Here is a 21,850-nt window from a genome sequence, read left to right as displayed (position 1 = left end):
AATTATCCAGATCAACTACCCTCTAGGAATGCAATGCGGTTTGAAAGTGATGTGAGGAGAGGAAAATACTAACTGCAGTAGGGAATAGCAAGAAGAAGTGGAATAGTTTTCATTTATTGAGTCTTCTTTTTATACCAGATTCTGTGCCAGATTCCAGACATTCATTGTAAAGCTTAACACTCCCAGCATTCCTGGGAGGTAGACAGGATTGTGCCTATCTGACAGACAGAAAACCTGGGTTAAGAAGCTTGCCCAAGTTCACACAAGCAGTAGAAGCTAGAGCAAGAATTCAAATCCAAGCCTGTCTGATTTGAAAGCATTGTACTTGAACCTCTATTCTTGTACTGCATATAATTTATATGGGGGAGGAGGTGCTAGGCATGTGCATGTTTGTGCTCATGTGTGTACTTTTAAGCATTTTGGTGTAATCTCCACTCTGGACTGAGGTAGGATCCTGATGTGGATCCTAACATTAAGTTACACAAGAGGAAGAAATAGCCAAAATATGGGACAAGATTGAAGGGTTGCCCCAAGTCCAGCTTAGATAAGTGTCTTCATGCATGTGTATGTGGTGCATCATTTCCTTTCAGTTCTTGCTTTGTCTCTGTACGTTAAAGGTTCAATTAGCCATGTAAATGGAAGGAAACCAGATGTGAATAACTCTATAAAGAACAGCAATCTAAGGAACATTTCAGTAACAGTTTGCCATTTATATGTGACTCATTTGAGGTAGATTTATGTCCCTAAATATGTTTGCTTAGTCATCCCAGAATTGTAACAGATGGGCCTGTCCCAAGAGCAGATATCGAAGTGATTATCCATAGGAGAATATCAGACAATGACTCCTAAGGAAAAACTTTTAAATTCATTTAAAAGCATAACTTCAGAGATGCTGACACCTTTTCTCTTTCCCCCCCCACCCTGAATTTGTTTAGAACTTATGCTATCAGAAGGATAAGAGATGCCTTCAGAGAAAATAAGAATGTAAAAGATCCTGTAGAAATTCAGACTCTAGTGAATAAAGCCAAAAGAGACCTGGGAATGATTCGTCGACAGGTAAGACAGTTCAGTGATATACTGTTTCTCATTAAGAGCTTAAAGTTTTGACATATCCCCTTGATTAGACATCACTGCTTTTGGTATTTATGATTTACACAGAATCATAAAACTATCTTCCTTGTACTCATATAGACATAGAAAGATGACCTATTATATTTTTGAATTCAAGGAGAACATAAAGGAAAGTATCAGCTGTTCAGAATTTCCAGGGAATGCATTCTTTTGGAAGCTGGATTCTTATATGTAACTAAAAATTGATGCCTTAAATATGGGAAACTTCAAAAAAGGTTGTCCTTTTTTAACATATATTACACATTTATATATGGACATGTGTCAAAGAGTATACATGTATTCTACTTTTCTTAATATTGTAATATCGTAGTTCAAGATAAGATTGCCTGTTTCTTGAAGACATGGTTGTTGGTGATGAACCTAATTTTGTTGCCACATGGAAGGTATATCTGCAGGTCCAAGTGGTGTAAACTGCTGCTTTGGGATGGACTCCACAAAGGAGTCCTGAAAGGTGTTTCTGTTTTCATCTTGTAGAAGGGCCAGGGCTCACCTTGATTTGTGTGTGCCTTTCTATTGCTTTTGAGATAGAGCAAAGCATCTGCAACAGCACCATCTCTGGGTAGTGTGACATGTTCATCTTTGTGCAAAATTCATTGGAAAGCCAAAGGCTAAAGTCACTTGCTATCAATCGATTTTTTCACTCTCTAACAAAATTATGCTCTTCATTATTTTTCTTGGATTTAGCAACAATCACACCATAAGCTTCATTTCTGCTTCTATTCATTTTTCTCTCTTGTGGTAAATTTGTTTATAAAATGTGGAAGGGAAGCCCCTTACCATTTTTCTAATTTCTGCTTGTATTTTGGAAAGAACTTATTTGACATCATCAGAAGGTACCAGCTTGACTGATATTATATTGTATCATAATATATTAACATACAATCTTTATGCTTAACTCTAAACAGAATTCAAAAAAGAAGCAGTATTTAAAACTGTAGTTTTCATTTTATGTTAAAATTAAAGGTTTTATTTTATTGCTTACATAATGAAACAATCCCTTCTAGAGTAACATTTCAGAATCTGATTACCCTCCTTGAGTTCTGTAGTTACCTAGCAATAGAATAACTTTGCCACACTCAGACAAGCCTAGGAAATGATGTTTAACTGCGGGAATGAAAATATAATAGGGTAGCCATGAAAAGAAATTGATCTGCACATTTGCATATACTTTGATGGTGGCAGATAAATAAGAGTTGCATTTTGAAAATTCTAGAATTATTCCATTTTCCAGGCATTAGTGGTTGAATTTTATGGGATCCTTTAGCACTGGAACTTGGAAAAACAGCCAGCCTAACTCCTTATTTTTCGTAAACTCAGAAAGATTTAATTCTTTGGCACTTTCCTTTGTAAAAGTTGGCAAGCATCTCCAAAACAGGCTTGGTTTTATCTGTTAGTATAAAGTTACTCAAAGTAGAAAAGGCTTAGAAAAGGCTCCTGTAAGTAATCTGTTCCACCATTTCGGCTGTATCTTCATTTGAAGTGCTAAAACTACCCTCTCAAAAAAAAAAAAAAATGACTAGACTGGCTGTCATCAAACATCCCCAGTGAATGCACTAAAAGCAAACTCAAAACACTGGAGCCTCTGTGCCCTCACCAGCACAGCCCAACAAATGCCCAGGGCTTCCATGTTAACTAGCTGAGCAGCTGGGATTGATTATGAGACCTTGAAGACCCTGCCCAGAGAGTCCCTGACATTTTCATTCCAGAGAACTAGTTAGCCAGTTGTACGTCAACAACCAGGAGATTTGCGTTCACTTCCCTTTCACATCCAGACTGTTCCAGAACTCAAGAATAACATTTACCATAGTTAGCTTCTGAGATGTAGACTTCCAGAGCCACCTTACTCTAAGCTGGAATAAGTTGCCCTTGGTGAAAATGCCTTAAATAAAGTAGCATCTGTATTTTCTTCTCACTGACCACTCTGATAGCCTTCTAACTTGCCTCCCAAATTGCCTCCTCCCCAAATGTACTGTTCTTCATACTGATCTTCTTTATGAAGAAAACCAGAGCAGGTTACACCAATGGTCAAAACCCTACAAGAGCTTTGTAGCACCCTGACAATAAAATCTGAGGTCTTTATAATGTCCTCAAAGGCTCCATCGCTCTTGTCTCCCTCATGCTGTATCAGTACCTTCTTCATGTCCCTAGTACATCTGTAGCTTATTTCCATCTCAGAGTCTTTGTACTTTCTGCCTGGAATAATCTCATCAGACCTTCCAGTTGTCCGATTCCCCTTTTTACTCAGACTTTTACTCAGACTTCACCTATCACAGAGGGCTTCCCTGACCACACATCCAAAATAGCCTGCTTTCCTCTGGCATTCTATCCCCTTACTCTGCTTTAGTTTTCATTACAGCACTTATCAAACAGAAAATAACATTACTTTTCCCTTGTCTGTGTTCTCCTTTTCTGTGAGGACATGGATCTTACCTGTGATGGTCACTGCTATCTGATATGCAAGAGCATGGGCTCTGGAGCCAGTCTGCCTGTGTTCAAATCCTGACTCCACCTACTATGACCTTGAACCAGATACCTAGCCTCTCAGTGCCTCATACGAAGTGCAGATAATGGCAGGCCCAACTTCATGGGTTATAATGAGGATCAAATAAGCTAACATACGTAAAACCCTTAAAAGGATGCTGACACATATTAAATACTTGCTATTGTTATCCAGAGTATATAGAACAGCACCATAGAGTTGGTTCTTAATAATTATTTGTGGATTTAATGATTATATAAAGAGTTTGGCCCCCAGGATCACAGCCCACAGTCAAGAGGTCTATGCCAGCAAAATCATGATATCTTGCTGGCTACCCAAAACCTCTCTTTAGAAAAAAATGGACTTTGAAAGTGGAAATCCAATGAGGATCTTGAGACATTACCCGCATGAGTTATGCTGTCATATCAAGTCCCTCCTTCACTTTAGTACTCGGACCCAGAGACCATCCACCAGGATGCACATCCATCTCAGCGTCACTTTCCCACAGAAGAGAAAGCTGACAGCCTCCTTTTCAGCTGCCAGATAGGCACATCCATAAGGCAGCACTCAAACTGAAATCCTCCATCAGACTTTGTCCTCTCTCAATGCTGTCTCTACTCCCCTGCTTTCTAGTTAGTCTTTAAAATGTATCTTCTTCCTAATTCTTCAGTCACTTTAGTCAATTGTGATGCTGATGATAAAACTTGTAAGTGTGGTAAGATTTTGCATGTCTTAAAGAAGTCTCTGTGCAAATATTTTCTTCTTTCTGGGCGAGTAGAGAAACCAAAGTTCAGGAAAGCTGGATACCTTGTCCACAGCCACATGACCAGATCTGAGCTCAGGTCTTCTAATGCCTTAGAGCAAACTCAGAAGTTCAAGGATGTGAGCACCTGAGTAGACACTGAAGGATAAACATATTCCCCCAGTGTTATTCCAAAGACACGTAAGGACCACATCAACCTAGGTCCCTCTCATTAGAGTCATTCTTCCTTTACATCCTCAGTGCACAGAGATATTTAGTCTTCATTGTGGCAACCTGAAGGATTCTAGAGAAGCATCGGCATTTCTTATTACCGTTTCACACCACACCTAAGGATTGTTCTGCTTTGTAAAATGGCAGATTGATTTTCCCCATTAGGAGCAAGTCAGACTCCTTTTGCTCCTTCTTCATAATTATGACCCACTGAATAAAAGCCTGACATATACATGTTCTTTCTTTGACATTTTTGGACCAACTCTCTCCCTGAAAATTATAATTCAGTCTGGCAATCTCTAATTTCTTTCCAGCTACATGCATCATCTTATATCTATCTCAGAACTAGCAGAACATTCTTCTACCTTTCTATAAACCCCCATTGTTTCCATATAAAACGGTTCTATGAAGACAGATTGACCCCAGCAACTTGTAGGAGTTCTTCCTCTCTCCTGAAAGCAAGTTCTGGACTAGCGCCCACTAAACAAAGCTTTCCTATTTGCTTCCCAAGTGGGAGCACAAAAATTTGTGAAGCTTTTGTGTACATGCCTGATGGTGCCAGAAAGGATACACAGAAGCTGGGCTGTGTATATCTAGGGTTGGGCAAACAGCTCTCACAAAATCTAGGCAGCAGAGAAGTCCCTAATGACTTTCTACCTCAAATAATGAACAAGGCTCCTTTGGTATTTTATATCAGAAAAAGAAGCAAGAAAGTCAACAGGACTCTCCTTTCATCTTTGTTCTTTTTTTCATCTTGTCATTCTGAAGATACTTCTCCTAATTCCTATGTATAAAGCATTAATTAGAACAACTTTCAGTTAATCACTCCACTTGTTATAGCTCTGCAGTGTGCTGTGCCCCTTTGCACAGTAAGCAGCCATAGCTGCCTTGTTCTGTGTCAGCACGTCTGAGCACTGTAGCCTTGAGGCTCCAAGTGTCCTCTGACGCCTGCAGCTTCAGCAGCCTTCCCATGTGTAGTTCACAGAGATTTTGCGTACATCAAAGAGACCACATTTTCCAAGCATTTTGAAATGGAGTTGTAATCTTTGTTACATACCTAGTGTACTGGCCGCATGTCTGTGAGTGAGAGAAGAAACAGAAGACACTGCTGGAAATGGGAGCCTCTAGACAGCTAGCTATGGCAATGGGGTTGTTACCAGACCTATATTTCTATACTGTGATGAGATTTCCTTAAATGTGTGATTTAAGAGTTAAGATTGTAAGTTCAGGAATCTTCAGCTGATTTCTAAGTGTGTAGCAACTTTTTCTTCAAATCTGGTGAAAGTTAATATATCTGCAAAGTTGGAGTTTATTTATAGCTATGTGATGCTATCAGTGTTCATTAGCATGCATCCCAGGAAGGCAAAAATCTTCAGTTCTCCCAGGTTCTCATAATATACCAGCAAACCTGGATAACAGGAGTTGTTTATTTCTCTGTGGGTGCGTGTGTGTGTGTAAAAATGTTTTTAAGACACTTTTCATAGGAAGTCAGGGTAAAACCTTGATCTCTAGGAAAGAAACAACTATTCCTCATTGAGGGTTTCCCAACCACTGACTTACGTAGGCTCATGGATTTAGCACCAAATTTAGATCCAAATAATGTTTGATTACCCTGCCAGTGATGGGTTATACATGTATCAAGGTAAGGACTGAATCTAGGAAAACAGGGGTTATCTGTAACAGTCAAACCTCGGTTCTCGAACATCTCCCATCTCAAACAATTTGGTTCTGGACCAAGTTGTTGACAAAAAAAAAATATCTCAGTTTTTGGACAGAACTTTGGATCTTGACCGGACACCCTTTTGTGATGATACCTGTATAATCAGTCACCTGTAATTTGGTTTTTAAATAAATTGCTTCTCTAACAGCCTTCTGGAACAAATAAAGTTTTGAGAACTGAGGTTCTACTGTAATTGCTTGGAGATATAATGCATGTAATTGTACAGTGTGAAGATAAACTGGATGTTTTGTAATTCTGGAAGATGACATGGTTTTAGAGTCATACCAGTTTTGCCATAAGCTTTTCAGTGATAACACTTCTATACCACATTGGGTATTCTTAAGCTAATGGTTTGTTGTTGTTGTTCTTGTTCTTGTTGTTGTTTTAGTGAAGCAATTCAAATAGTGGGTGTAGCAACCCAGAATTATGAACCTGCAGTTGTAAGAAATTAGAACAGATATTATGTACAGCCATTAAAGATAGTAGGCAAGGGGTTGATATTTCAGGTAGCACACATCTTTGTTAACCTAATTGTGTGTATACGTGAGGTGAAGCGTTTTGAGCGTTTCTTGGTTTATACTTAATCATCATTTTTGTAGGTCCCTAGAAGCAAAATAACGTGCCTAATTTATTCACATTTTGGGTGGTAGTAGATAAATCTCTGAAACTTTAGTCTTTAAATGACTGTTCAAGAGAAATGTGCACCAGTAACTTTTTGAATGTGCCTGTTGAGAAATCAGAGGCTGGTGCACAATGACTGTCTACTCTCGTATCAGTAACTGCAGTGTCCACTCCAGTGCCCTTAGTACTGGTTAAAACTTGAGTTAGAAGTGGTATCTCACTCACAGTTCTCATCTTTTACAACAGCCTGTGAAGAGGTAAAAATGTTTTAGGGCCTCTTGGGGAAAAGTAATAGTATATTCCATCTTTCCTCATATATATTTTAGCTTAAGTACCATTTTGATTGTTTGGGGGAATCTCTAAAACTTACTTGGCAGCTATTTTCATAGAGTAAATGAAAGTCAGCCCCTACATTAGTAGCACTTAAATTGCATGAAGAGAATTATACACTATCCACAATAGCCAAGGTGGAAGCTACCCAGATTTCCACTGATAGATGAATCGATAAAGAAAATATCGTGTGTGTATACAGTGGAATATTATTCAGCCTTAAAAAAAAAAAAGGGAAGTTCTCACACATGCTACAGTGTGGATGGACTTTAAGGATGTTATGCTAATGCAAATAAGCCACTTACATTAGGTATCTAGAACAGTAAAATTCACACGGACAGAAAGTAGTGTGATGGTAGTCAGAGGCTGGGAGAAGTAAGGAAGGTGGAGTTAACAGGTACAGTTTCAGTTTTGCAGGTTGAAAGAGCTCTAGAGATTTGTTTTGAAACAATGTTAATTCACTTAGTACTAATACTATACACTCAAAAATGGTTAAGATGATAAATTTTATGGGTTTTTTTTTCACAACTACAAAAACAAAAATCTCTCCCTCTGTTGCCTGCCCCTCAAAAAGAATTAATTGCTTCAGACACTGGTATTTGAGTGTGGGAGGTTTAAGTCATTTGAAGCTTGAACAAGTGGATTTATATGTGTGAGTCTTAGTTTCTTATCAGTAAAATGTAAGGATCGCTATGATTTCTAAGGCTACTTGCAGTTCTAAGTTTCTATGGTTCAACATTTCACATAATTATCTGCCCCCTTCTTCTTTACTTGCAAAAACTTACTGATACATGTTAGAGTAAATTGTTCTATGCTCAGCTTTCCTTGACCATTTTTCACAAAGATCTTAACTCTGTAGTTTAGGCTGCAAAGGAGCAGAGTTGTAGCCAGCTATGTACAGAGTATGGCAAAAGTAGGGTTGTAGTTGTTCGTATGGAAAGTAATAGAATAATTAATAAATAATAATACAAGAATAAACTCTATGTTTCACAACTGTAAACCTACTTTTGCTACACCCTATATTTTGACTGTCATGAATTCCAGAAACTTGTCTTCATCCTAACCTTTCTGCTACAAGGAAAGTCAGAATATTGCTTTTATTAATGTTGCTGACACCTCTGCTGTGCACTTCCTTCCTTTCTGATAGGTGATTATATCACCAGTACTAGCACCTATCTCTGAGCAGAACATTTTCTTTCAAAGAAAATGAAATAGCAGTTGACAAGCAATAATGCATTAAGTAATAGGCAAGAGAAAGATTAAAACGCTTTCCTCAAGTCCCACCTTAATATTAATGATAGTGTCTTGCTAATTTGACTTCTTCCTGCTCCTTGACTGGCTTCTTCACACATTAAACACAATCTGCTCAATAAATCAAATGCACTATATATATTGCTATTCTGTACCCACAGTTTCTTCCCTAGATATTTATTCAGCACCCACTCTATGCCGTATAATTACGAATTGACCTTATAATATTTTGAAGGCAAAGTTGGCATGCAATTATGAGCCCCATCAGAACCTTGTAGAAATTCTTTCTCACTTTGACTCTTTGGAGACAAACTTCTTGTCTACATTCTAGATCCATCTATTATTCATTAATTTAATAGAATAGAAATATAGAGAGTTTAAAAGTGTATCCCAGTAGTACTTTGTGCTCTACCTATATAGATCAACTAAATTTATATCCAAGGGCCCTGATTGGCATGGCTCAGTTGGTTGGGCATCATCTCACAAAGCAAAAGGTCACCAGTTCAATTCCCTGTCAGGGCACATGCCTGGGTTGTGGGTCTGGTCCCTAGTCAGAGCATGTATGAGAGGCAACTGGTTCATGTTTCTCTCTCACATCAGTTTCTCTGTCTCCATTTCCCTCTGTCTAAAATAAGTAAATAAAATCTTTAAAAATGTTTTAAATTAAATTAAAGGGTTAATCTACATATTTAAAAATAATAAGGCAATCAAAAGCAAGGGAGATGTATGTACTCTGTCTTAGACTTTAATAAAAATCCTCAGGAAATCAACATTCTGAATTTATATACAGTGACCAGATTGCCCCCTAAGTGAACCCTATATCCTTTAATATATGAATTCTTTCAAAAGTAATGAAACATTCCTCAGACCCTATCAAAGTTTAAGAAAGCAGAGCAATAAGAAGGATTGTTTAGTTTTATAGCTTGGCCTACCTAAAACATTCATTTTTTTCAGTCTGTTCACTATATGGTTCCTCTGCAGCTATAAAAAGACTTCCTCATACAAGAATTTATCTAATTTCCTCCCTCTCTGCTTTTTCTATAAATTCTAGTAAATCCTCAAGTCTTGAACAATAATATTCCTATAATTAGCATTCTTGTAGAAGGAATGCCTCTCAGTTGAAGATTTCCCATTGAATTGATTTGATTCCTCCAAGGTTGATATGCACAAAATAAGATTCCACTTCACTTCTAGACAAAGCCTTTCTCACCACTGTATTTTTCATATCTAATAAATAGGTCTTTTGCATATTTCCATGTTCTGAAGAGCTCATGAAGAAGGCACTAGTAATGCTGTCCATAGAAAGCTTTTGCACGAGTTTCATTTGAGAATGCTTTAGCTGTTCGCTCTTGAATTCCTTGAGCTTTTTGTTGCTGAAGCATCAAAGTAGATATCAACTCTGGAGCAGAAAGTACATTAATCTCACAGGCAAGAGATGGAAGTTCTAATCTCACTTCTGACAGGAATTTACTGTGTGATCATGGGCAAATTGTTTATTTGCCTTATTTACCATATCTATAAAGAGATTATTTTGTTGATGAAGGTGATGGTGGTAGTGGGGGTGATGTGCTTATTGTCAGTGTCCTCTCTATGTACTGACAATCTGTACCAAACACTTTGAATGTGTTGTCTCAGTTTGTCCTGACAACAGCCTTATAAGAAACATACTACTGTCCTTGGGTTAGATGAGGAAATTTAGACTTGACAATAGTTTGAATAGGTTTGAATAGTTTTCTGAAGACACACAATTAGACGAATGATGAGCCCATATTCATTCTTACTGTTTAGCCAGTTCTTAGAAGAGGGATCTCACTCTGGGTGGCCTTATCTTGACAGAAAGTAAATGAGACTTTGGAGATGAGAGAAAGTGACAAGATTTTTATTTCTTTTTCTAATGATTCATTTAGAACTCTTATTAGAAACTAATAGTTTACCTTCTGTCATTTTATGAGTAGTTTATCCCAGGAACTGGTCTCCTTTATCATGTCTGAAAAAAAACATTTCACTCTCCCTGCCTTCAAAGAATACAAAGAATACAGAAAATACAAAGAATAAAAAAATACAAAAACCACCATCTGAAAATGTTAAAGTTCAGCCACCTCATTTAAGAAGTGTTTGCTCAGAATTTCCCCGTAGATCTGAAGGTTGCAGCTCCAATTGTGCTTTTTCTGACAAGCTGTTGCTGAAGTGCTCTTCAGTGGAAACTGTTTGATGCCTTACTGCTTGGCTCATCCTTTCACACAATCAAAGTTAATTCAAGTCAGGCTTGTGCTGAAGATCTCTCCCAAGATGACAAAGGAACAAACAATGTTATCTCTTCTAAGAAGGGCAATAGAAGGGGCACACCCTGTTCATGTTAATTTGTGTTTTCTGTACCCTATCCTCTGAGATGCAGGGAGATATTGACTGGCCCCCACCCAATGTCCAGTGTGTGTATATGAGAGCATATACTCATTTCCTGAACATTTGATATCTGCAGCTGGATATTTTCAAATTTGATGAGTTTCATCTGTGTATATACAGACTAGGATATACAAGCATATATAAGTAAAAGGATATTTTTATTGGTGCTATTGGAAAGATTTCTCCTAATTATATATACATGCGTCATCCTAAAAAACTGTTGTTGTTTTAATCAGAAACACAGTAAGAATAGTTGGTAAGAGAAGTTTTAAACAAGATACACCTAAATTTAAATTCTAACACAAGGATAGTAGGTCTCTATCCTTGGTTGGAATATTTAATCTCTCTTAAAACATTATCATCAATTTTTCTACCAAAGACAAAAGAATACCATTCTTAAGTTAATGTTAGTTTTGTACTTGCTGTGTTTTTAAAATAACAGAGCCAAATGATGTGTGTCAGAAATTTTATCTCTATCTGGTAATTAGGGCTGCCATTTTAGGGATTGGTCAATTATAAATAGTAAAAAAAAATTCTCTAAGATGTGGTACTATAATAATCTTAGCTTTATTAAATAATGCTAGTACATAATCAAATCAGTATTTTAAATATTTTCCTTTTTCTTCAAACGTCTCCATTTCATACAGTACTTTTCACCCATCTCACTTCCATAATGTACTGAAAATAGCACCAACCTCAAGGTCGTATGGATTCCACTTCAAAGTCTATTATAAATTAGTGATTGCATCTCCAGAAAGTCCATGGGTGCATCAGTTTCAAAAACCTCTAGTAGCGCAAGAATTTTTTTTTATGAATCTGCTGTATTTATAACAAATCTAAGTGTAACTGCCTTGTTGACATTGGACTGACTATGGGGGTTTTCAACAGGTTATTCCTGAATTTCACTGAATAAGTAAGTGTATTCAAGAACTGCCTGCACAAAGGGAGATTTGCTGTCAGAGCCCAATAAATACTCAATCACCATATGGTGGCTTTCCCAGGAGCCAGCAGAAGTGGGTGCTGCTCCTCACCCCCTCCTTGGCAGCTGGCAGGCAGTCCTCATATGCCGGGTCCTTCTGTAGGTAAGGAGAGGGCTGTGCCATGGCTCTTTAAGATCCCTTTCATGCCTGACATTTTCTGATTGTGAAAATAACTGAAAATGACCATTAGGTCCCAGAAACATACCTGTGAAGATTAGATTTTGACTAAGGGTGAGTTATGTCACTGACCTTCTCTATTTACTAAATTGACTTTAAAAAGAAAGCCCGATTGCCCAGCTCTCACAGGTACCATGTTTTGTTGAGCGTGGGGGAGTAACTGGGTTGCATAATGCTGAGTTATGTAATATTCGTCCTTCATAGTCAGCCTCAGCAGGGAATCAATTTGAGAAAAGCCTTTGGCAATTTTTCATAAAGCTTTTAACACTCAGTGATGGCAGGAATGTTACGTGGGTCATAGTGAGGAACAGAAGCTGCCCTTTTGTACAGGTGACAGATTTTAGATACCTCATTTACGAATGAGGTTTTGTTCAGTAGGACTCAACAAACCTGAGGAAGAATGGGATGGGGCAGGGGAGACCATAGAAAGAAAAATAAATAAATTCTCTTGCTTTGAACTGGGTTTTATCTTAACAGTGCCAAACTTGGTGTTTTGCATTTTTCAACAACTCTCAGCTGTTATTTAAAGTTTGCAGCGGTTTGCGGCTGTCTTTCTAGCTATAGTTTTCATGATATTAAAGTATTTTTCTTATGGAAATGTTTTTTAAACTGAGCTCATTTTCTCCTATAAGATGTTGACCACTTTAGGGAACCATTAGGGACAAGCTTTCTCCTACCTTTTTCTGTACCACGTGGAGCCTGTCCTATAGGCAGTCACACTTTATGCCCTGCCTTTGCAGCTTTGCAGTTGCTTTGTGACTGGCCACACCGGAGTCAGCTGGATTGCAGGATCCTTGATGTCTGGGCCTTCTGTGTCTCTTGGACCAGCATAGCACCTATACCCAGGGAACTCCTTTCTGCCTCAACCAGCTCCTGAGGGAAGGCCTCAATGCCCTCCTTTCACCTTCCTTGCCTCCTGAAATTTCATTGTCTTCTGGGCACCAAAACACTGAAGTGTGACTGCAGCATTGATTACATGGGTTTGCAGAGGCATGTTACGAGGCCATAATAGTCAAAACAACATGGTACCAGCATAAAAACAGACACATAGATCAATAGAACAGAATAGAGAACCCAGAAATAAACCCCTAAGCCTCTGACCTTTCAGAGGGACAGGATGGTTTTCTTGTTCACCATGGTATTTCCAATGCCTTATAGATGTAGTAAGCACCCCATTAATGCTTAATAAAGACAAGGTGATTTGGCAGAACAACACAGAAGAAAGAATTTTAAACTCAGAAACACTGGTTCTAGCCTCGGCTCTTGGCTAGACTCATGGCATAAGCCACAGCCTTTTTGATCTCCAGTGAGTCTTTTTCTTAAGAATTTTAAATTTTATTTTTCAAATACAGTTTGTATTCAATATTATTTTGTATTACTTTCAGGTGTACAGTATAATGGTTAGACAATCATCTTTACAAAGTGGTCCCCTTGAGATTTCAAGTACCCACCTGGCACTGTACATAGTTATTACAATATTATTTACTATATTCCCTGTGCTGTCCTTTCCATCCCCATGACTATTTTGTAACTACCAGTATGTACTTCTTAATCCCTTCTCCTTTTTCACTTGATTCCCTAACCTTCCTCCCCTCTGGCAACCATTAGTGTGATTTGTGTATCTATTTGTTCATTTCTATTTTGTCTGTTTATTTTGCTGTTTCGGTTCCACATATAAGTGAATAATATGGTATTTATCTTTCTCTGTCTGAATTATTTCTCTTAGCATAATACCCTTAGGTCCATTCCTGCTATCAGAAATGATAACATTTCATTCTTACTTATGGCCAAGTAATATTCTATTGCATGTAGGTACCACCTCTTCTTTATCCTTTCACCTATTGATAGACACTTAGATAGGTTCCATATCTTGGCTATTATAAATAGTGCTTCAGTGAACATAGAGGTGCATATAGTCTTTTGAATTAGTATTATCACTTTCTTAAGATATGTACCCAAAGCCCTGGCTGGCGTAGCTCAGTGGATTGAGCACGGGCTGGGAACCAAAGTGTCCCAGGTTCGATTCCCAGTTGGGGTACATGCCTGGGTTGCAGGCCATGACCCCAGCAACCACACATTGATGTTTCTCTCTCTCTCTCTCTCTATCTCCCTCCCTTCCCTCTCTAAAAATAAATAAATAAAATCTTTAAAAAAAAAGATATGTACCCAGAAATGGAATCACTGCGTCATAAGGTGTCATTTTTAAGTTGAGAACTTCATACCAATTGTCATCACAATTGCACAAACCTGCATTCCCACTGACATTGCTGGAAGGTTCCCTTTACATCCACAACAACATTTGGTCATTTATTGATGATGGCCATTCTGACAGGTGTGAAGTGAAATCTAATTGTTTTAATTTGCATCTCTGTGATTAGTGATGTTGAGCATCTTTTCACATGCCTATTGGCTATCTCGGTGTCCTCCTTAGAGAAGTGTCTATTCAGGTTCTCTGTCCATTTTTTAATTGGATTGTTTGGTTTCTTGGCGTTGAATTGTAGCATTCTTTATAGATTTGCATGTGAACCCCTTATGCAATGTGTCATTGGTGAATAGCTTTTTTCATTCAATGTGTCATTTTATTGATGGTTCCCTTTGCTATGCAAAGGAAAAAACTTTTTAGTTTGATGTAGTCCCATTTATTTATTTTTTCTTTTGTTTCCCTTTCCTGAGGAGATATATCATAAAAAATATTGCTAAGAGGAAATGTCAGCAATTTTACTATACCTATGTTTTCTTTTAGTAGTGTTATGTCTTGGAGTCTTACATTTAAGTCTAATCCATATTGAATTTATTCTTCTTTGTTCTAAAGCAGGTGGCCTAGTTTTATTTTTTTACATGTACCAGTCCAGTGTTCCCAACATTGTTTATTGAATGGACTGCTTTTACCCCATTATATGTTCTTGTCTCCTTTCTCATATATTAATTGGCTATAGAGGCTTATTTCTGGGCTTAATTCTGGGTTCTCTATTCTGTTCCACTGATCTGTGTGTCTGCTTTTGTGCCAGTACCATGTTGTTTTGACTACTATGGCCTTGTAACATAATTTGATATCAGAGAGTGTGATACCTCCAATTTTGTTCCTCTTTTTCAAGATTGCTGTGCCCATTGAGGGCTTTTGTTATTCCATATAAATTTTTGGATTATTTGTTCTACTTCTATAAAAAACGCTATTGGTATTTTGGTAAGAATTGTATTTTAATGAAATGAATTTTATAAAAAGTTTATTTAGATATGCTTTTGTATCCTTGAAAACTCCTTTCAACCAAGAGGCAATAAGTGCTCAAAGTCAAGGAGTTAGTCTCTGGGGAAGGAACCCACAGCCCTATGACTTCTAAATTCCTTGCTCTGGGTCCTCGGGTGCACACAGCGAGAAATGACGTGCAGTGACCCCCAGCCGTCAGAGCTCTTAGCCCTTTACTGCTGTGTGGGTATGAAAGACAGAGTACTCCCTCCACAGGCAGCAAACATTAGCTAAGGATGTGAGCCAGGAGGGCAGACCCAGAGCTGAGAAGAAGGTTGAAAAAAGTATTAAGCCTTACCAGTGAAATGACTCACTCAAAGAAAAGGAATACTCACAGTCCCTCACCCCCTCAGTTGATGGCCACTGTCAGGGATCTGAGGTTTTGGGCTAGACAGGGAAGAGCGTGTATGCCTGTGCACATACTTGTGCACCTAGGACCCCTTAAGCATACAGTACCAAGGTCTGCCTGATTGCTTGTACCCCTTCCTTGACAGTAAGACTTGTGCATTCTATATCATAGCTCCATATTTACCCATTTACTCACCTTGGACCCTTTAAATCATACATGAGTGAAGTTTTCCATTTTCTAAGCACTTTGTAATCTTTCAAAGAAAAACTAACCAATCTGAAAACAACTGCGATATTTTCCCAAGAAAATGAAATTTTTAATCTTTTTTAAATCCTCACCTGAGGATATGTTTATCGATTTTAGAGAGAGAAGAAAAGACAGAGGGAGAGAAGGAGTGACAGAGAGAGGGAGAGAGAGAAACATCGATGTGAGAGAGAAGCATCGATCGGTTGCCTCCTGTACAAATCTCAACCAGCAGTCGAACTCACAACCTAGCTATGTGTCCTGACCAGCGATTGAACCTGCAGTCCTTCAGTGTATAGGACAATGCTTTAATGTGAACATGTTTTCTGCCAATATGTTGTGGTAGACTTGGAATTTAGTTCAATTCAACTTTCTATTTTAAATTTTATTACTGGGGGACCAAAGCTACATGGCCTTTAATGGGATCTTCAAAGAGGACTTTTCATCTCATTCTGGTGGCGCTTTCAGCCTTGTGCACATTAAGAATCACCTGGGATGCTTTTATAAATCCCATGACCAGGCCACTCCAGACCAATGGAATTAGGGTTTCTGGGTAGGACTGAAGCATCAGTATTTTTTTTTAAGATTTTATTTATTTATTTTTTAGAGAGGGAAGGGAGGGAGAGAGAGAGAGGGGGAGAGAGAGAGAGAGAGAGGGAGAGGGAGAGAGGGAGAGAGAGAGGGGGAGAGAGAGGAGAGGAGAGAGAGGAGAGGAGAGAGAGAGGAGAGAGAGAGAGAAACATCAATGTGCGGTTGCTGGGGGTTATGGCCTGCAACCCAGTCATGTACCCTGGCTGGGAATCGAACCTGGGACACTATCAGTATTTTTAAAGATCCCCAGGTGATTATAACATGTCACTGAGGCTGAGAACCAGTGCTTTATACTAAACACCAGAGGGCCCCTGAGTGGGCATTCCCACCTGCCATCCTGAACAGAGTGCATGTTCTTCAGGAGGCTGGTCATGTGGGCAAGGTGTCTTTGATTTCTGTGATTACTGATCTCTGGGTCTCCTAATTAAACCTCTGTTCTTGGAATGATTTTTATTCTATTGTACTTCTACAGAGAATCAGATTCTACATACTTTCATATATTAAACAATGAAACTCTCATATTACAACTGAAAATCTCATTTGCTTACATCAAGAAAGATACAGTACGTGCTTTCAAGTTTATTGGGGTTTGGACTGGCACTGCAAGACAATGTCCTTGGCAGCAAAGTAGAATAACTAGGCCTAGTGTCAGATGCATGGCAGACATCTCAGGAGTGCAATTCTCATCTCAGGGAGTAATGCTTTAACATTGTTTTGGGGGTATTGTTTTTTGTTTTTGTTTTTGTCTTTTTGTTCACCTGAGGGTTTGCTACTCATATAAATTGTATTTCACCCATCCTACTCTTCAGTTGTCACATAAACCCTGGCAAAAAGAATACCTACAGTGTCCTGTGTCTTCATAGCAGTCATTTTCCCAAGTCAGATTACAAGTGCAGTAAAGTTATTCAGGAAGTCATACACTTACTCCTTTCAGGGCAAATATATGGAAAACAAAGGAGACTAATGTATCCATAAACCAAGAAAAATACTTCTAAAATGCGTTTAGCCATTCAAGAGAGTTGATAGGAATATGCTGTCACTTTGGTCTGTTTGTCCTGGACTGGTAGTACTCAATACCTACTCTTAGATCACCTTGGGAGCAGCCAGGAGACCAGGGCAATAGTTTTTGGGAGCTGGCCCAGTGACAAATATACATCACTGGGCCAAATGTTCTAACACTCAAAGGAACTGGCTATTAGGACTTAAATTGAGCCAGACTAATGCATCAAATTTTTCTCAAGCAGTTGTCTGGAAATCTAGTCTGATTTTTCTGAAGTCCAGAACCACTCAAGGCTCAGCCCACTGATGAAACTGAGACAGTTTCAGTCTAGCAGTCAGGTCCCTTCTTCCCTAGGAAAGGTCGATACTGCGTAGATTTTACTAGATCATGTGTTTCTCAACTTTCTAGAACTTTCAGTGTATGCCTTTTTTTCTTTAACATCTTTATTGAGATGTAATTATGCCACAAAAGTCACCCTGTAAAAGTGTACAACTTTTAGTATATTCCCAGAGTTCTTCAACTATAATCATTTTAGAACCTCCATCACCCAAAAAAGAAGCACCACACCATTAGCAGTGACCTCACTTACCCTTGATCTCCTCTCCCCTAGCCCTTGACAACCACCAAACAACTTTCTGTCTCTATGGATTTACTTGTTCTGGACATTTCATATAAATAGAATTTGTATTTGTGACTGGCTTTTTTCACTTACCATGACATTTGCTAGGTTCATCCATGTTATAGTACATACTGAGACTTCATCCTTTTTAACATCAAATAACATTTCATTGTATGAACATACCACATTTTATTTATCCATTAATTAGTTGATGAAAATTTGGGTTTCTTCCACTTTTTTGCTATTATGAATAATACTATGAACATTCATGTACAAATTTTTTGTGTGAGCATATATATTTTCATCTCTCATGGGCGTATACATACGAGTGGAATTGCTGGGTCATATGGTAACTCGATTTAACTTTTCTAGGGACTACCAGATTGTTTTCTAAAGTGGTTGCTCAATTGTACATTATCATCAGCAGTGTATAAAAGCTCTAATTTTGCCATACTATTGCAAACACCTATTATTATATGTTGTTTTGACTGTAGCCATAGCAGTATAAGGAAGTGGTACAGTATACATGTTTTGTACATAAAAACAACCAGATTTATATTGGAAGGCAAACTTTGACCTAATTGCTCTAAGGAAGATTAAGAGTTTTTAAAATTTTTACCTATTTTCTCCACATAAGCTTCAGACTGGTCCTTCTCTATATCTAAACTCCATTCTCTGTAGGATGAGAACCAGTTTAAGCCCTTGCTGATTACATAGTGCTTATAAGAGATGGATATGGTTTGGCAATGTGACTTGGGTAGCCAGGGATTGATTCAGGTGATCTGAAGCTCTGGATAAGAATCCCTTTCTTTCCTTGTTCTGTATGACCCTCCCTAATCATTGACTGAAAAGAAATAGCTTCCCAGATGGACAAGCATAATGTACTTGACCTTTCACAGTGTCTCATAAAGTTCTTTCACACAGTAGCTATTAGTTGACTTTTTTTTTAACTCTAGGTCCTTCCCTACAAAAATTCAACTGCCATTGCAAAAGCATAAACTTCATTATCACTAAGTCATTCAGGTTGTTTAATGTCCTTACTCTTCTTTATAGATCTAATATAGTTTATCCCTTGAAAAGTCATCTTTGGTCTTCTCTTTTCGTGCCAACTGTTGGCTTCTATGTCCATTAGATGTTTGCACTTGCGTGTTTTACCAACACTTGAAACCCATCATGACCAAAATTTAGTTATCTCTTTTCCTTCCTTTTAAAGCAGTTATTCTTCACAAATTCCCAATGCCTCCACTCTCTTAGTAACCCAGGCTCAAATCTACCCTATCCTCTATACATAGAGAACAGAGCCTTGATTGTTCATATCATCCATTCAGAATACATCTAAGACTCTTTTTAGGTCCTCCAAAATAGGGTACCTAGGAATATTAAAATATATTCTTTTTAGTTATTTTTTTCAATTACAGTTGACATACCATATTGTGTTAGTTTCAGGTGTATACCCCAGTGATTAGATATTATATTACTTACAAAGTTATCATCTGATAAATCATACCTATCTGATACCATACATAGTTATTAGAATATTATTGACTTCATTTTCATACATAGTTATTAGAATATTATTGACTTCATTCCCTATGTTGTACTTTAGATCCCATAACTATTCTGTAACAACCAATTTGTACTTCTTAATCCCTTCACCTTATTCACCCATTCACCAACCCCTCCTCCCATCTGGTAACCCTCACAACATTCTCTGTATCTATGAGTCTGTTTCTGTCCTGTTTGTGTATTTTGTTTTATAGATTCCATTGATGATAGATATGTATTCATTGCCATTTTATTCTTCATATTTTTCTCTGTTTTCTTCTCCTTCTTCTTCTTCCTCTTCCTCCTCTTCCTCTTCTTCTTCTCCCTCTTCTTCTTAAAGAAGACCCTCTAACATTTCATGCAATAGTGTGGTGTGGTGGGGATAAACTCTGTTAGCTTTTTCCTTTCTGGGAAGCTCTGTATATGTCCTTTGATTCTAAATGATAGCTTTGCTTGGAACAGTAATCTTGGTTTTATGTACTTGCTTTTCATCACTTTCAGTATTTCTTGCAAATTCCTTCTGGCCTACAAAGTTTCTGTTGAGAAATGTGCTGACAGTCTTATGGGATCTCCCTTATAGGTAACTAACTGCTTTTCTCTTGCTGCTTTTAAGATCCTCTTTGTCTTTAACCTTTTGCATTTTAAGGATGATGTGTCTTGGTGTGGACTTCCTTGAGTTCATCTTGTTTGAGACTCTGTGCTTCCTGGACTTGTATGTCTACTTCCTTCACTGGGTTAGGGAAGTTTTCTGTCATATTTTTAAAATAGTTTTCAATTTCTCTCTCTCTCCACTCCTTCCTGCACTCACATGATACAAATGTTGGTTTGCTTGAAGTTTTCCCAGAGGCTTCTTAAAATGTCCTAATTTCTTTTATTCTTTTTTTTTAACCTCCCTGCCTCATCCTGGGTAAATTCCCTTGCTGCCCAATTTCTATGTGAAATGGAGATTCCAATGGTTTAAGCCACTACTATTTTCTCTGTGCCTTCCTGAGAAAGTCTGACACATAGAGATTATTTTTGAGATAATTAGATAGATACATAATTGCTTAATAAGAGGTCTTCTAGTTGTCATGAGTTCGGGGCACTATGTTGATAAGTCACTTTGCTTTTATTTCTTCAAGAGCCACCTATTTATACATGGCTCTGGGGGCCTGAACAGCCAGGGCCCTGGGTCAGGAGACCCACCCTTCTGTCTAGGCTTAGCTTCCCCAGGTCTAGTGACCTTCTGCAAATGACAGTATTCATTTCCTCTCTTGTTAGAAGAGGCATTATATTTTATGTCTCTTTCAAGCTCTAAGACTCAGCAATCATAAATTGAAAATCTCAGCTCCCAGGGGGGTTTCCTTTTTTTAAGTATTTTTTATTGATTATGCTATTACAGTTTTCCCAATTTTTCCCCTTTACCCCCTTCCACCCTGCCCTTGCAACTCTCCAGCTTCCCCCCACCCTTAGTTCATGTCCATGGGTTATACATATAAGTTCTTTGAGTCCTCTGTTTCCTATACCATTTTTATCTTTCCCTATTTTATGCCTACTAATTATGCTTCTTCTTCCCTGTACCTTTTCCCTCCTATTTCTCCCTTCCCCCTCCCCACTGAACTCCCTTTGTGTGATGTCCATTTCTCTGATTCTGTTCCTGTTCTGGTTCTTTGCTTAGTTTTTGTTTTCATTGTTTCTCTTTTCTTTTAGGTTCATTTGTTAATAGTTGTGAGTTTGTTGTCATTTTATTGTTCATATTTTTTATCTTCTTTTTCTTAGGTAAGTCCCTATTATATGAAATGTTAAATTTCATTTCATATAATTATATGAAATGTTAAATTTCATATAATAAGGGCTTGGTGATGATGAACTGCTTTAACTTGAACTTATCTGGGAAGCACTTTATCTGCCCTTCCATTCTAAGTGAAAGCTTTGCTGAATAGAGTAATCTTGGATGTAGGCCCTTGCCTTTCATGACTTTAAATTTCTTTCCAGCCCATTCTTGCCTGTAAGGTCTCTTTTGAGAAATCGGCTGATAGCCTTATGGGAATTCCTTTGTAAGTAACTGTCTCCTTTTTTCTTGCTGCTTTTAGGATTTTCTTTTTGTCTTTAATCTTGGGTAACTTAATGATGATGTGCCTTGGTGCGTTCCTCTTTGGGTGCAACTTCTTTGGGACTCTCTGGGCTTCCTGGGCCTTCTGGAAGTCTATTTCCT

General features: G+C 38.0%; 1 protein-coding gene across 2 annotated transcripts in view; it reads left to right on the top strand.

The window, feature by feature from the left end:
- The window catches only part of LYRM4 (LYR motif containing 4), a 166,887-nt gene that overhangs the window by 47,836 nt on the left and 97,201 nt on the right, over positions 1-21,850 (top strand). For both annotated transcript variants that reach the window (XM_028513999.2, XM_036026520.1), the window contains exon 2: positions 936-1,056. In XM_028513999.2, the coding sequence (XP_028369800.1) occupies positions 936-1,056 (121 nt within the window). The remainder of the gene's footprint in view (positions 1-935; positions 1,057-21,850) is intronic.

Source organism: Phyllostomus discolor, chromosome 5, assembly GCF_004126475.2.
Source record: "Phyllostomus discolor isolate MPI-MPIP mPhyDis1 chromosome 5, mPhyDis1.pri.v3, whole genome shotgun sequence".
Lineage (NCBI taxonomy): Eukaryota > Metazoa > Chordata > Mammalia > Chiroptera > Phyllostomidae > Phyllostomus > Phyllostomus discolor.
This window is presented reverse-complemented; position numbering and strand designations above follow the sequence as displayed.